Source organism: Vidua macroura, chromosome 3, assembly GCF_024509145.1.
Source record: "Vidua macroura isolate BioBank_ID:100142 chromosome 3, ASM2450914v1, whole genome shotgun sequence".
NCBI lineage: Eukaryota > Metazoa > Chordata > Aves > Passeriformes > Viduidae > Vidua > Vidua macroura.
The window spans coordinates 36,448,770-36,464,360 of record NC_071573.1 but is presented as its reverse complement, the minus strand read 5'-3'; the positions used below and the strand labels follow the sequence as shown (position 1 = coordinate 36,464,360).

Below are 15,591 nucleotides of genomic sequence, written 5' to 3'. Positions count from 1 at the left end.
ACCCACCCCACCCTTCAGCACAGCAATCAGCTGCAGAACACAAAAGCCAAGCCTTGGCCACTGTTCTCAGGGCCTGCTCTTATGCTGCCAGTACCTGCATATCCTTAAACCCCAGCTCATGGAGCGTTTTCTCATCATAGTCAGTTGTCAGTTCATGCCCAGATGAAATCATTCTCACAGGTCCCATGAGGCCACCTAGGATAAAAAGCCTGTTTCAGCAAAATTCTGGAATCATAGCTTCAGTTCCACAGTCTTAATAGCACACCCCTCAGCAGAGGCAAAAACTTCATGTCATTTCCTTAAGAAAAGTGGTTATTACATTAAACTAAATTTACTTGCATGTATTCACAAACAACCTTTGCAATACAAGGTCACCCAACTTTGTAGTTAAAAGTGTTTATAATACAAATTCAAACATGCCTTCTGTATTTTGTAGTAAATGACACTATGCCACAGAAGCATAATGGAAAATGATTGTGATCATCAACAAAATGCCCTTGTACCATGCACTTGTGGCCAAGTCAAAGAAGCATTGATTATTCTTACTTAAGTGTAAGTTGGAACCGAAGAAGTCACACCCACTTCAGAAGGTAAAAACTGAGAACACCCTGCAAAGAACTCAACACTGAACAAAAAACCTGAACCATTAAAAGATCAAGAATTAAATTCCATTTGGTGCAGACAACCAAGCCTGTCTTCTAAGCACGCTTTGCCCAACATGACCACACATTTCTAAAATGCCAGTTATAACAAAAATATTTTCTGCTATGTGGTGGAATACAAGACAGTTTCTTTACTAAAACTGCTTCAGATGAGTAGCTGGGAAAGGATTTTACAAAGAAGGCAATTAATGTGTCCAAAATTCAGTCTCGTTTACTTACATTGTATCTCATTAAAATGTGTTTTTTAGAAGTTGGTAAACTGTGAAGAGCAAGTCTGAATCATGTTTAAGCATATTCTAATAGTGGTGTTGGAAAGAACTGTTCATAGACAGAATTTATTCATTACATGCTAACTCATGCTTATAATGAGAAAGAAAAACCAACAAAACATGAAGAAAATTCAGAAAACATTTTGAACATCAGTAACTGATAAGAATGCTGTAACATACAGTAGCAGGAATATAACATCCTCCTGAAGGATAAAGCGGGAATTTTCATTCACTCATAAACACAAAGAGGGAACAACAAGAGGATGCATATTCACTATACAAAGCAAGGTGACATTCCAAGTTAGGAGCCTCAAAGCAGGATGAAGAATCATTTCTGCTACTGGATGACCGTAAATTAAAAAGCAATTGCAGGAGTAAGGAAAATCTTACACCTGACTGGAATACATGTATACAGAGCATAAATTATGAATCTGAATTGTGGCTTCAAACTCTGAATCAATGGCAGAGCCAGAAGTGTATGAATCAGATGAAATAAAGAGAAAGATACACAGAAATGGAGAATTTTATCAAGTCATGTGCAAAAGAATCTCCAGTTTACAGAAAATAACATCATTCAAACAACAAGAAGAAAAATAATGTGAGAGAAAATCTATTGGAACATGGAATTTGAACAGATTCAAGGACTTAAAGGATTTACATTTCCTTTGCAATTTCAAATAAATGGTAGTGCTTAAGGAACAACACTATTAATTATAAGTAAGGGTGAAACTAATGTGAACTACAGCTAAAGAAAATATACCATAATGCTTGCTTAGCTGGGGCATCTGGGGGGAAAAAAAAACCCACAATCATTTAAGTTGTAAAGGCAAAATCTCCAGGTAGGAACAGCTCACCAGGGAAATCCCCTTTGCGACTGCTTTGGCCAAACTCCTGAAGCTGTGCTTGCTGATTTATCTGCTCCTTCTGCAAATTTTCATACCAATGTGTGACTTCTGCTCGGAGATCAGCCACCTGATCACTAGGGTACATTTCTATGGTCATCTGAAAGAAAAGAGGTGTTTTATTTTCCCAAGAGAGCTGTGGAATTACGAGCATTTAGCAGGGAAGGGTGTGCCTGGAAAAGGAATTTTCTCTCACCTTGTCAGGAAGTCCAGCTGGCTGACAGACAATTCTTAGAGGTAGCGACTGTTTGTCACTCAGGGCTTTCAAGTGACTGCTGATGCCGGTGCCTTCAATCTGCCACTGTCTCAGGTGATATGCAAACCTTAAGCAGGGAAAAACATGGGAAAGTGTTTTTGTCGAAGCCTATTTAACACAAATGTTTGCTGAACACTGAAAGAAAGACAAAACCTGCAAATGCTGTTTTGATTTCTTTTTTTTCAAGAAGAGGAAGTTATTGACAGCCTTGCTATGTTTCAAATAAAATTAAAGTAACTTTTAAGAAGTTTCTTTGTTGAGGAATGAGGAAACATGAACACATCCACACATTTTTATACAAGAAGAAGGACCAACTCTGGTAACTGTTAAAATTTTATTTATTATCTTTCACAATTATTCCCTACTGTCTTTCCTTTACACAAAGAAACCACTCCTTAAATTAATAATCACTCTTAACACACTCATAATTATGATAAGAGGAATAGAAATATATTCTTCATCCAAATATATCGATAGGGTTTTTTACCTTCTCCTAAAAGCCTCCAGGTGTGTTTTCAGCATTAAGAGCCCTCTTTCAATAATGGTCAGACTTGAATGAGAGTCTTGCTCCAGGTTACTCGAAGCTATCATCAGACTCTCCATACACTTGCTAATAAATTCCTGTTCTTTCTCCAGACCAGTTTTACCTGCAATACCAGTTCAAGTCAATTTATTGGCACAGCTTTGGAACTATGCATTTTAATACTACTACTAATAAAAAGATAGTGCTGGGTATTCTTTACAGCACTTTAAACAGCAAAAGAAAAAAGCTAAAAATGAAAGCGGATACCGTTGATATAGTAGGAGTTGATGTACTGGATGGCTGCTCGACTGACATCTCCAGACTGTGCCCTTAAAGCAATGCCCCAGAACTGGTCCATGCCACACAACTGTTGGACAAAAGGAAAACAAGCACAAAAACAAAATATTGCCTCATTATTCTACTGGGAGTGAGGGTTTTTTGATCTGAGACATTCTTTTTACCTCTTGACTCAATCACTAACAACATCTCATTCTCTCCACTGCTTGCAATGTCATCACTGCACACACCAATTACTACAAAACTCTAAATTTCTCAGAAACATTTTCAAAGTCAAACATGAGAAGAACTGGCTGAAATTCAAAATAGTGGAATTTCATTTTTGACAAACAGGAGTTACTTCCAAACGAAGCCATAAAACCAAAACTACAATCAGTATTTGCTGCAAGAAAAAAAACCTGCTTCAAATCAATTCGGAGAATACATTAGAAATATAATTTTATTTATGAGGTAATTGCGCTGGATAAAAAACTTCTAAAGCACATAACACATAAATTGAGACACATTTTACAACACATTTCTAGTCAGAGTAAAGTATGACTAACAATGTCATTTGACTCTTCTTCATTAGACAAGTAAATGTTACAAACCTGTTTTTTAAACTCAACAGTGGATATAGCTCAGTTATGATAAAATATGATAAACTGCACAAAGAGATGCAGGCAACAGGTATCACTTTTTGATGGTTTCCTATCTTTGCCTTGAGAGACAAAATCCACATGTGCCAGAAAGAAGAAAAGCAAGAGACAGAATCCAGGCTCACCTCGGAGTTGGAGCCACCATCATAAGCACTTGTAGCCAGTCGAGCCAAATTACACAAATGCTGGAAGAGGTTTAGGCCAGTCATACTGATAGTTTCAGGTTTTAGCTGTGGCATCTAAACAAATGCAAAAAAATGTCAATGATGGAACAGAGAGCAATTACAGGGTATTTATTTCACTAACACTGTTACTACTAATCACGGCTATTGTTAATCCCACTCAAATGTAGTACATCAAATAGATTTGTTCTTGAAAAATATCATACCCTGAGTTTTAGATAGAATAAAAAAATCAACTATAATTGGCTTAAACAGTTCATCACTGATTTGAACTGTAACAATACAGAGAGGAAAAAAGTTATTTCATTTTAACATCAGCTGCTTAACTTATCAACAGCAGGAGAATTTGTTAGCATACGTGACATCCATCCTAAAAAACCTATACATGTGCAAAACTAGACAAAAAACCTCTGTAATCTTGGGAAAGAACTAGACTACATTAATTATTGCACAATCTATCCATTTTGTAATGTCACCTGTCAAAATAGACAGAACACCTTGGAGAAAGCTCTGCATGTTTGTCTTTTCAGTGGCTGTATTGCTGATATTTGTAGGCTCCTCCAAAAAAGAAAAATCCATTTTTCAGTCAGGTGGAGATGTACAGCAAAAAGCAAACTATAGTTTTGTGAAAGTTTTTTTTTTTTCCAAATTAAAATGAAATGCTACACAGCAGTAGACAAACACATGGGCTATTTGTAAAGAAGCACTCAGGTAAATTGTAGTGTGAAAAGAATTCCCACGAATCCATTTCCTTCCTCTCTCCAAGCAGAGAAAAACCTTTGCATGACAAGCAGGTCCCCCCTGGACTACTGAAGAGATGATTTCCATAGAAACAATTTTAAATGCAATAAACAGTGTTGATATGAAATGAAACATTCTATTCATTATTGGAATCTTAAGGCTGCAATTAACTCTGCACATACCTTTTCCAAAAAAAGATGCTTGTAAGTCTCCATACCCATGGCATGCTGGTCTTTACTCCGTACTTGATTCAAGAACCAGTGTAGTGCATCATCATAACATTCAGAATCTTCTACTAAGCAGTGCCACAGGATGTCCACTTGTTCTAAACTCAACCCTACAATCAGGGAAGTATTTTTAACTACTCCTTTATAACACCAAATATTCCATAAAAACCAAGAACACATGGAAAAATCAGAATATTTCTGTCAGGTCATGGCATATAAATGTATTGTATGACAATTTGATTATCTATAGTGAGACCACCCAAATATTAATTACAAAAACTGCAATTTCTTTCTTCATAGGGAAAATTAATTTCTGACAGTATTGGAATATGAAGAATTATTTCTTTTTGGCATATAGTACTCCAGTAGAAGATCTCATTAGGGACACTAACAATTATGTACCATAAGTACATAATGTATTATCTTCCTTTAGAAATTACCAGAATCCTCTTATTTAGAAAAACTGCAGCACAGAGAACATGAAATTTTTTTCTCACAGAACTGCAACAGAATTTGAACTCCAATGTTGGTTCTGTGCCTTTGCCAGAAAATCTTCCTTCTTTTGAAACTGTCTCAGAGATTATTCTAAATTATATGTTTAAAATAACATATTACGCTGACATGGATTGCTAAGAGGTAATTTTGCCTTACTCTGGGGTGCTTCTGTGGTAAGATAACCTGAAATACTCACTGAAATGATCTGGGGATCCCAGAGTTGAAAACACACATGTCAGAAACTGAAGACGAACCTGAACCTCTGCACTGTGGCTGTATCTAAATGAAAATTTGGACAAAAAATGGAAGTTTGTTTAATTGTTTATTGCCATAACTTCTATCCCACTCATCCATATGCCTCTTAAAAGCATAAATAATTGTTTCTTTCAAGTTTCTTTCTGAATTTCTAGTTCAGTGTATGGCCCAAACCCCAGCTGAAGATGTTGCAGAACCACCCCAAACAGCAGAATGACACAATAGTTGCCACTAGATAAAGTCCTTTTTTTCTTGGGAATTGAGAAGGGGGATAGGAGCGGGTTTTAGGTCTTACAGTCCAATTCAAGTGTATCATTTTGTCGCCTTTCAGGATCTACCTTATTTTTCCCCCTAAGTTGTAAAATGCTGATATTTCTACTCTAAATTTCCCATTCCAAATGACACAATTTCTTTATAAAAATATTTTCATAACCTACATAAAAATATTGACTTTATTTCTATTTATGCGGTAAAAGCAGCAGAACAATTTATCATTTTACCTGAATTTAAAGGATCCCACCTTCCTAAGTAATTCCTCATTTAAGCAACATCTAATATAAAGGGTGAAGTTAGATTTGAAGAAGTTAAACTTGACCCATAAATAGCAACATTTTTCAGATGTGGGTGCCCATATTGACTTTGACATCTGTCAAAACATGAACAGTCTCTTCCTCTGGGATTGGGGAGCTGGAAATTGCATTGCTTATTTATATACACCTGATTTTAATCACACAGATTAGAAAGTGCAGATGGATGTATTCAAACAAAAAAATCATGCAAAAGCTAATGACAAATTTTAAAACTAAAACATTTGAATAGTTCTAGTATACAAAATCACTTTAAATTAACTTGAACATCAAAACCTTCATGTTTTATTTGCACACAAATATTCAACATGACGGCTAACAAAAAATGACACTAGTTGGGATTTTTTAAGAAAAAGGAGCTATTTAAGATGTTTTTAGACTTTTGTCTCTCTAAGCAGGAAATGTCCCTACAGAAAGTCTTTACTTACAAGAACACATCAGCAGCAACACTGGTTAAAAACATAAAGTATCAAACACTCCAAGTCAGCTGTGTACTTACAGTGCATGTTTGTGTCGTCCCTCCCTTACTGCCTGGATGTAGTGTACCAAATTATCAAAGAAAAGTTTCATCATATTTAGTTCTTTTTCTGCCCACCTGTGGCAATTTAAAGGACAGAAAGTATTATGGTTTGCTTGAAAAGATCAGAAAAGCCCCAAGAAGCAGACAGCTATTACAGGAAAATGGCACATACGTAATCCCCCAGAGTAAACATTCAATTTTCCATCTCAGAAGCATTTTCCAGTACTGTACTCTCTTCTTCCTTGCAGTCCTTGAGGTTTCCTAATGTTATTTTCAGGTATAGGACTAACAGAACACTCTCTGTGGAGCCCATGAAAACTGTTCCTAAAGGCCCTAATTCAGAAAAGGTCTAACTCAGAACTGGGCATATGTTTAAATGTCACATCAAAAAGGCCAAGAAAAATTGCTGATTATCACTGTCACCTTTTCAGAAGTTCTGTCAGTTCATTCTCTACAGCTACACCAGGCAATTACATGGTTTGTTCTGCTAAGGAATGCTGAACTCTGTATTATCTTCACCTTTCAAAGGGTTTTATACAACAAAGAGCCCCCTAAATTCTTGGGACAGGGGCCTACTTACATTGTTATCCAATGTGTATCGTAGCTGCTCCCAAATTGCTGGAATGTTCCAAACAGCTTGGGAAGAAGACGAAGTGAAACTACTACAGATCTAAGGGAGAAAACAACACGTGATTTTTACAAAACTGAAATAATTGATTGAAAACATCTTTGAGAAGCACCACTCCACTGTGAGCAAACCAACTAAAGGAAAGTACTGTAAATCGTAACTCATAGAGTGATCTGGGTTGGAAGAGACTTTAAAAGTCACCTCATTCCACCCCCTGCCAAGGGCAAGGACACCTTCCACTATCCACAGGTTGCTCCAAGCCCCATCCAAACTGGCCTTGAACACTTCCAGGGATGAAGCAGCCACAGCTTCTCTGGGCAACCTCTGCCAGGGCCTCAACATCCTCACAATCAACAATTTTCCCCTCATATCTAATCTAAACATACTTTCTTTAATTTTGAAGCCGTTGCCCCTTGTCCTGTCACTACAGGCTGTCGTAAAAAGTCTCTCTCCCAGATCCCTTCAGGAACTGAAGGCCACAATTAGACACTGAAGCCTCCTCTTTTCCAGGATGAACAATCCCAATTCTCTCACCATTTCCTCACAGGAGAGGGGCTCCAACCCTTTCATCAACTTCTCTGGAGGTGCTCCAACAGGCTCATGTCCTTTCTGTGCTTGTGAAATCTCCCATCAAGTCAACCACGAAGTTTTCTGAACCTGAACTACATTTCAATTTCTATATGCAACTCCTTGGGACACACAGCTGAGATTAATCTCTCAGCTTCTTCTAACTCACAAAAGCAGCTCTCAGCAAAAAGGTAACACCATAACACAGCAGGTGATGTCTAGCAGTCATCCGTACCATGAAAACAAATTCCACTTTCACCAGTACAATCTCACAGCTTTGGCTGGTATTAAAACAAGTTATCTGAGGTCAAGGTGCTCTTTCCTCACAGAAACTAGACCCCCTAATAGACTTGGTGGAAAAGAACTTGTCTGCTCCTCAGCCACTTGTGTGTAAAATCTGAATATTCAGTATAAAAGGCTCAGGCCAAGGCACCTGACCTTGCCCTCAACTCACGGAGGTGCTGACCTGATTTTACCGAAGGCGGGAAAGCAATAACCTCTGGCACAAGGGAGAACAGACAAAAGCAACAAAATGAGAAATTCAGGACACCAAAACAAAAAGAAATGGAGCATCAGAAACATCCACAACACTTTGGAAACTATTTTTATTCTTTTGCCTTTGCCGAGTTTAAATCGTCTTTCTGTAAAATGAAATGAGCGTTATAGCCAACTTGGATTTCTGGTATGTTGCAAAAATAAAAATAAGATATTTACAAAACAGATAATTTATGATTGAAGTTACCTGTTGTTTGCTAAATTTTCTAAGCAGCCTTCAATAAATCTCATTCGAATCTGTCTGTCAGTGAACCAGCAGACTAAAGAACAGAGCAGCTTCTCTGCCTCATTTATTAACCCTTCAGAGAGATGAATCTACAGCAAGTAGAAAGAAAGGTCAATTAATATTTCGTATTGATTTTCTTTTTTACATTAATGTTTTCTGGTATTGGACTCACTGCATCTTCATCCTGGACCAGATCCCAGAGCAGGGTATTTCCTTTCTTACAAACATTATCCAAATTAATGTCTGTCACTGCATTGCTGGTGTACTGATGTTTGTGAACTGCTGGTCCTGCACAAAATATAAAGACCATTAGTGAACAAACAGAAGGAACCATCTGAATTGAACATTATTCCCTAAGTGCACAAACAACAACACATTTTATTTGTTAACTTGGGCTATTTCAAAGTGCAACAACACTTTAATTGCAGCCTTTTTTCACATATGGGTTCTTAAAAGACCATACCAGAAGCCAACAGGGCAGTTAGGCCAATATTTACACTGCTTTTGGCTAATGGCAAAGTGAAATTAAAAACAGCACTGAAGTACTGCAGAGACAATTGCTTTTTAATTTAATTCATACTGTAATTAATATATTTCTTAAGCCTTTCTGTGGTGCCATGGTCCAAAGGGAGTTATCTCCATAACCACTGGGGCTGGAATGCAGGGAAGGAACACATTTCAATAAATTCCTCTCCTACTACAGGATTCCCTTCATCCAACTAAAAACCAGGGAAAACAAACAGCATTTTTCCTTGTCCTACAACATCAAAGTGCAAGATTTTATAAACTCATCCTGTTTTCATAAACACTGATAGACATTTTCTTTCCTCTCTGTGCCCACAGCTGGCACCATCCATTGATCTACTATTTAATACTATTTTCATGGAACAGCAAAGTCAAGTAGAAAATTCAGACTGCACACAGAACACTGTAATTATCTGCACATGCAAAACTAGGGGGGTCAAAAATAAAACGCACTGAAGGCCTCATACTCAACCAGTAATTTCAATCTTCAGTTAGACAAATTATATCTATGGAAAATATTGAAAAATTATGCTGATTTATAGATTTATGAAGTTTTTAATAGTTTATTCAACTCTGCAGTGTAGGAAAAAATATCCAATTTTTCAATGTCAGGCTAAAATTATTATTGTAAAAACTTCTCATCCAATTACTTCAGGGAAACATATAAAAAGCACTGGGTTTGCTGTCTGCTGGACAAGAGCAAAACTTGGTTTTTGCAGGCCAGTGAAGAAAAACATAAACCTTTCACCAACCCTGCTCTCCATTATGTTTAAAAACAGGGTAAAGAGAAAAATAAAGCTGCCAAAATAGCATATGGAAAGATTATATAATTCTTGATAAGTGTTTTAGGAGCATTTTCAATTGCACCCTGAAGTAAACCAGAAGATTCAGCAGAGTAAGATAACATAGCATAAAATGCCCTTTACAGCAAACTCCCAAAAGTATCAAGTCATATTTTAAGTCATTTTTCCAGAATTATCTTCTCTAGAGTCCATTATGGTTATTCATTTATAGGTTAATTTATGATGTCAAATGTACAAAATCATAGTAATGTGCACCCACCAGCACAAAAAACTGCAGAAAGTTTCAGACTGGAAAATCTTTTAAAGAGAGTCTTGCATTTCAGTACTACCTTTCTTTACACTTAAATAACCTATTAGGAAAAAACACGTACGAGGTTCTTTTGTGCCTTTATTTGTTTTAACTTGCATTCAAAGCTCCAGATGAAACAGAAAGGTGGGGGATTTAAAAAGATAAACACAGCTAAACACAAATGAATGTTTCTGTGTTGACAAATGAACACAGATACAAAAATTCATCTTTTGGAGAAACATTAAGCTCTCAGCAGTCATCATGGTTTCTTTGGACAAATACAAATAAATAATTAAAATAATTTCATTATTTTAATTACTGGAGACTAATTCAAAACTACAAACTAAGTTTTTCCTTTATTGCTCTTACCCTGACTCAGATGTTCATGATAGATAGAGGCCAGGTTTGGGAGGTGCTGCTGAAGATGAGATGTTAGCTCAGCATGGGAATTAATCTGTACAAGCTCTTCTTCACAGCCCGACTCTTCTCCATCAAAATCTGCCATATTTTTCTCTGATTTTGCACTGACTTGAGAACTACTGCAGCTGACATCATCTGCACTAAGCATATCATCAACCATATGCCTGTAAAAGAAGAATATCAGAGTGGACAATATCAAAGAGGAAGTTGTTTATAGGAGAATACAAGTGAGCAGACATCTCCCTAAAGCTAAAGACAGGATGAATCATCTGTTTGAACAGCAGCCCTTGTATGAATTGGTAAAACAACTACAGATAAATAAACTGAAGGTCTCACTAGCATGATGACTGTGTTGGCTTCTTAATGTTAACTAAATGCAGCGTTTTCCAAAACATTTTTAACATTTTCTTAAATGCTGTCTTATTTATTCAATACCAAAACTTAAGAGAAATCTTTAATCAGACATTAACAAATCAGATATCTCTGTAACTGTCTGTGATAACAATCATCTCTGCAAGACGAAATTATCCTGAGCTACAGCAGAATGTCCATACACCAATTTCTGCCCAGATGGAGGATTTTGCTACCACTTCTATTTCTGTTATGGAAGGAGTCAGAAAAAACTGTGTCAAGGAAAATATCGGTTGAATATTAGGAAGAAGTTTTTTACCGAAAAGGTGATAAAGTTCTGAAATGGCCTGCCCAGGGAGGTGGTGGAGTCACCATCCCTGGATGTGTTTAAGAAAAGACTGGATGTGGCACTCAGTGCCATGGTTTAGTTGAGGTGTTGGGGCATGGACTGGACTCAATGATCTAATTTAAGGTCTCTTCCAAACTAGTCATTCTGTGAATTCTGTAGAATGCCAAGCTACCTACCCATCGTGGTGATGATGGTGGTGGTGATGGTGGTGGTGGTGCTGGGGCCCAATAAACTGTCGACAGTTAAATAACTCATTCCCAATAGTTTCCCCGAGGAAGTCCCCTGTGTGAGTTATACAAGAATCTTGAGAGCCTTGTGAAATGTGAGCAGTGCTCATTTCCCCTGCCATGTCATGCTCTGCATCCTCAGTGTGGGGACAGGTTTCCAGCATGTGGATGCGATTATCCACAGGTGGTACGGTGTCCGTGTTGAACACGTGCTCCTTGCCCGTCCCGTTACTGGCGCCGCTCCTCTCTGACGCCCCCTGGGCATCTCCCAGGCAAATGCCCGTTTGGGATTCCAATTTTCTGCCTCTTAGATCTGCGCTCCTGCTGCTTTTCTGGGGATTGTGACTCCTGTCTTCTTCCTCTTCATCCTCCTCCTCTTTGAGAGCCTCGATATCTGCGATGTCTTCTGACTGCACCTCGCTGCCGGGGCTGCCGGCGGACTGGCTGGCGTGACTGGAGTTGGCTTCGTTGCTGGATCCATCACTGTGGCCGCTGCTGCTCCCAGGCCCACTGCTGCCATCCTCACCACTGTTGGCTGTCTCATCAGAGCTTCCTTGCATGGATTCCTGAAATTATTTTGGGTTTTTTTAAGACTGGTGGAAAAATAAAGTACCACTGGAAATACATAATTAATATCATCATCATCATTCAAGCATCATTCTTCCTTTAGGAGGAAATGTGTCACATCCACAAGTTCCCATTCATTCTTTCTCAATTTGGTTGCTGATGACAAAATGCTCCAAGCAAGATTCAGACTTAATAATTGATTTTCTGCATTACCTTTGTTGCTAACAGGATGTATGTGCAGACTTTGCATGTGCACAGAGCCCCAGTGTGACTATGTCTTGCCGTCCGTTACTAAGAGATTAACCCAACTGAAACACTATTTAAATGCAGGAATACATTTGTCTGAGGTGGTTTTGAAACAAGTACAGATAAAACATCATTTTTATAGCTAGTAACAGGCAACTCAGTAACAAAATGGTTCCCAGAGTCAGACCCACACTCCTACCTCTGTGTCCGAAAGTCGCTGCTGGACGTGTTTTGTTCTGTTAATCAGCTGTTCCTCCATTTCAATGTCACTGCCTCCACTCTGATGGGTGTCACTGTTGTCACTACTTTGAGGGCTTGCTGCTGGTGACCCTAATTCAAAACCACATTTCCCAGTTACTCTGTGACAGGTAATTACTGGAATGTAACAACATTGCATAGATCTGCCTTAAATATTGAGCATTCTTCCAGCAAATAGGGATATAACTTAAACTATGTGTACCTAAACACTAAAAATTTCACTTAGAACACTGAGCATTTTAAAAAGTTTGTATTTTGATGTCTCTTCTTGCCACAGTTATAAGCACTGTAGAATCAAATGAGTCAGACTGTGATGTACAACTAAAACTATACTTACACGGGGAAGGGGCTGCTCTTCTGAGCTCCTCTTCTTCTGAAGGAAAAAAGCAGGATGGAAAAATAAGTGACTACAAATCATTTTGTCAGCATATAGTTGTCAATGATTCATAAAAGCCAGCAGTATGAAGAGAAAGGGAAACTACAATAAAATGGCTTGGCAGCACCTTTTGTAATGGCTGGGGAAATACACAGTCAAGTAAAAAACAAAACCACCAAATCAGAAACAGCATGTAATACCAAAAACTAGCTAAAAGATAAGTAAGCTTTTCTAAGATTTTGTGCAGCTATTAAGTTACACATGTACAGTAGAACAAGAATAGTTATGGATAATTTTCTGAATTAAGAAGAAAAAAGAAAAATACAGACGACTCTAGCTATACAAACAGAATGAATCTGAAACACATAGCTTTCCAAAAGCACTCACAGACTTTTCATGCTTTCATCTATAGCCTCAAGTTCTGCTGGAAATATATGCCAGCATAACACTTTTAAAAAATACTTTAAAGAGAAAGTTCTATACCTGCTTTTTGTCCAAACTCAACATGGAGACTATGAAAATTCCAAATTTAACTCCCAGATCTACTGGAAAACCACACACCTTTTTTGTTTCCCATGGGCAGGTTAGTACTCAGTAAAGATGCAAAGGAGCTTTGTTTTGACAGCTGAGCCTTAGCTGCCAGTGCATTATTCCACAGGGCTTTGATCAGCATGGATGCCAAATACAAGGTCTGGAAAGAAAACCAGGGAAAAGTCCCATTAACAGCAGGTTTTGAATAGAAAGATCCACTGTTCATTTTTCTCTAGGCCAATACTACAGCTCACCAAAATAAACTCATCAAAATAAACAACCCAACTAAATAATGTTGTGTGAAACACATTTTAGCTTCAGACAGGAAGTTAAAATCTTCCATCAGTGGTTATGTAATCTCTAAAAATTATATCTTTCAAAAGCCAGGAAAGGTGCAATTGAAGAAACATGACAGCTTTACCTAACAAATATATTATGGTTGTTTAACACTCTCATTTAATTGCTTTTCTCGTGCCAGTGATACTGCTGGCCTTGTCTTTACCTGTTCAGTGTGAGCACTGGGATGAAGAGTTGAGACAAGGTTAAGGAGGTGTCTAAGTGGGACAGGGTCCAAGTTTTTGATCAAAGAAGGAAACAAGTCGTGTATGTAACGACTGCAGTGCTTCAGCTACAAGGTATGAACAGAGAAGGTAACAGGAACAGCAAAACAAACAAATAAATCAAATATTGCAGCAAATAAACATATTTTTACAAATTCTCAGGAGCAGTTGTCAAATAATTTCAAACTCTAGCAGATTCACAATTTTGATTTAAGTAATTTTGACACTCTAAAGCCTGTACAAATCAAATGCAACAGTTCCTTCCTTAGTTCTAGTTCTGAGAGATTAGGTGAAAAGAAGAACTGGAAGTTTGTTTTGTATTTGAATTTAAATATAACTTCTAAAACATTAAGTTTATATGCTAAATCTGAGGGAAGCAGTATTTGCAATGATTACCTTATTCGGAGTAGTAAATACAAATGAAGACTACTCAGGAACAGACTGTGTGAGGATTATAAAGAAATCTTTTGTCTTTCCAGTGATGGATGTCAAAAAATATGACAGTGTGTTCAGCTAACTACTCTATTTCCACATGAAAGTGACAGTGCTCCTGGATGACTCCTCTTTGGTTAAATGCTGCTTTTCACAGCCACTTAAAAGAGTTTCATTACGTTTGTAAGGATGTTGTTATTAAAAAACTAAAATAATGGTTACAGGAAACTTCTAGAAAAAAATTATTACTTTTATTACCACACTTGCACCTCAAAAGGGTTTTTTTCATTATTTATTTTATTTTGTTTTCCTGGCATTAAAATTTAAATGTCAGCAATTTACTGTGTACAGACCAACTCTCACAGTGAAATCACATGGGTTCTATACAAAGATGCATTTAAACATCCTGTGATAACTTCAACTTAGGGAAGATGAATTTTTGTCTAAAAGCTCATTTAAAAAGTGGAAAATACACTTTAAGGCCTTCTGTTCTTTCAGTCTAAAGGTGTCGCCTCTTAAAGAACATTAGAGGTTTAAGCCTTTTACAGGAAGTAATCACAACATATTTAATTCTGGTATCAAACATATTGTGAAAATATCACTATGTCAAAATGAACAGTTAAACTGTAAAAGCATTATCAAAATTAGGTAATTATATTATTCCTAAAGCAGTATAAAATACATTGAAAAAATCCAGAGGTCTAACAGTGTGTGACATACTGTGTGAAAACATCAAGGAAGTGAAAATACTGCTTTAAAATGTAGTGTAAAATAAATAATTATTAATTACTCTGACACAGAAAAATGGTGGAGCAAATGCTATTCCAATGAGCCTTTAATTAACATTCCAGCTGCATGTTTTAATGACAATGGACCACACTGGTTAAGAATGTGTGTTCAGTACTGTTTGATTGCAATAAATGACAAAGGAATATTGAACACATAAAAAACCCTCTTTAAATTCTAACCTGTTATAACAGTGTGTTCCCTAGGCCTGCTCATGCCTATTGTATTCAAATTCCCTAAATAAAAAATGTCACAACCTAAAATAACAAGCACAGCGACCCATTAAAAGTAGCACACAAATAAATCTTTCTGAAGGCAAAAAGCCTATCAGAGTTGCCAGC

At 37.2% G+C, this 15,591-nt stretch overlaps 1 protein-coding gene across 8 annotated transcripts in view; it reads right to left on the bottom strand.

Moving 5' to 3' along the window:
• The window catches only part of USP34 (ubiquitin specific peptidase 34), a 113,497-nt gene that overhangs the window by 51,552 nt on the left and 46,354 nt on the right, over nucleotides 1–15,591 (bottom strand). For 6 of the 8 annotated variants that reach the window (XR_008436571.1, XR_008436570.1, XR_008436575.1 and 3 more), the window contains 18 exons: nucleotides 13,975–14,100; nucleotides 13,503–13,632; nucleotides 12,903–12,938; nucleotides 12,507–12,637; nucleotides 11,444–12,060; nucleotides 10,517–10,731; nucleotides 8,703–8,818; nucleotides 8,492–8,619; nucleotides 7,135–7,224; nucleotides 6,534–6,629; nucleotides 5,389–5,471; nucleotides 4,653–4,807; nucleotides 3,673–3,786; nucleotides 2,880–2,979; nucleotides 2,577–2,736; nucleotides 2,030–2,156; nucleotides 1,786–1,933; nucleotides 95–195 (listed from right to left, as the gene is read on the bottom strand). Coding sequence is in view for 1 of the 8 variants with exons in the window: in XM_053974731.1 (XP_053830706.1) it covers nucleotides 95–195; nucleotides 1,786–1,933; nucleotides 2,030–2,156; nucleotides 2,577–2,736; nucleotides 2,880–2,979; nucleotides 3,673–3,786; nucleotides 4,653–4,807; nucleotides 5,389–5,471; nucleotides 6,534–6,629; nucleotides 7,135–7,224; nucleotides 8,492–8,619; nucleotides 8,703–8,818; nucleotides 10,517–10,731; nucleotides 11,444–12,060; nucleotides 12,507–12,637; nucleotides 12,903–12,938; nucleotides 13,503–13,632; nucleotides 13,975–14,100 (2,673 nt within the window). In the remaining 7 variants the exon portion in view is untranslated. The remainder of the gene's footprint in view (nucleotides 1–94; nucleotides 196–1,785; nucleotides 1,934–2,029; nucleotides 2,157–2,576; nucleotides 2,737–2,879; nucleotides 2,980–3,672; nucleotides 3,787–4,652; nucleotides 4,808–5,388; nucleotides 5,472–6,533; nucleotides 6,630–7,134; nucleotides 7,225–8,491; nucleotides 8,620–8,702; nucleotides 8,819–10,516; nucleotides 10,732–11,443; nucleotides 12,061–12,506; nucleotides 12,638–12,902; nucleotides 12,939–13,502; nucleotides 13,633–13,974; nucleotides 14,101–15,591) is intronic. The other 2 variants (XR_008436572.1, XR_008436576.1) reach the window with 1 other exon arrangement.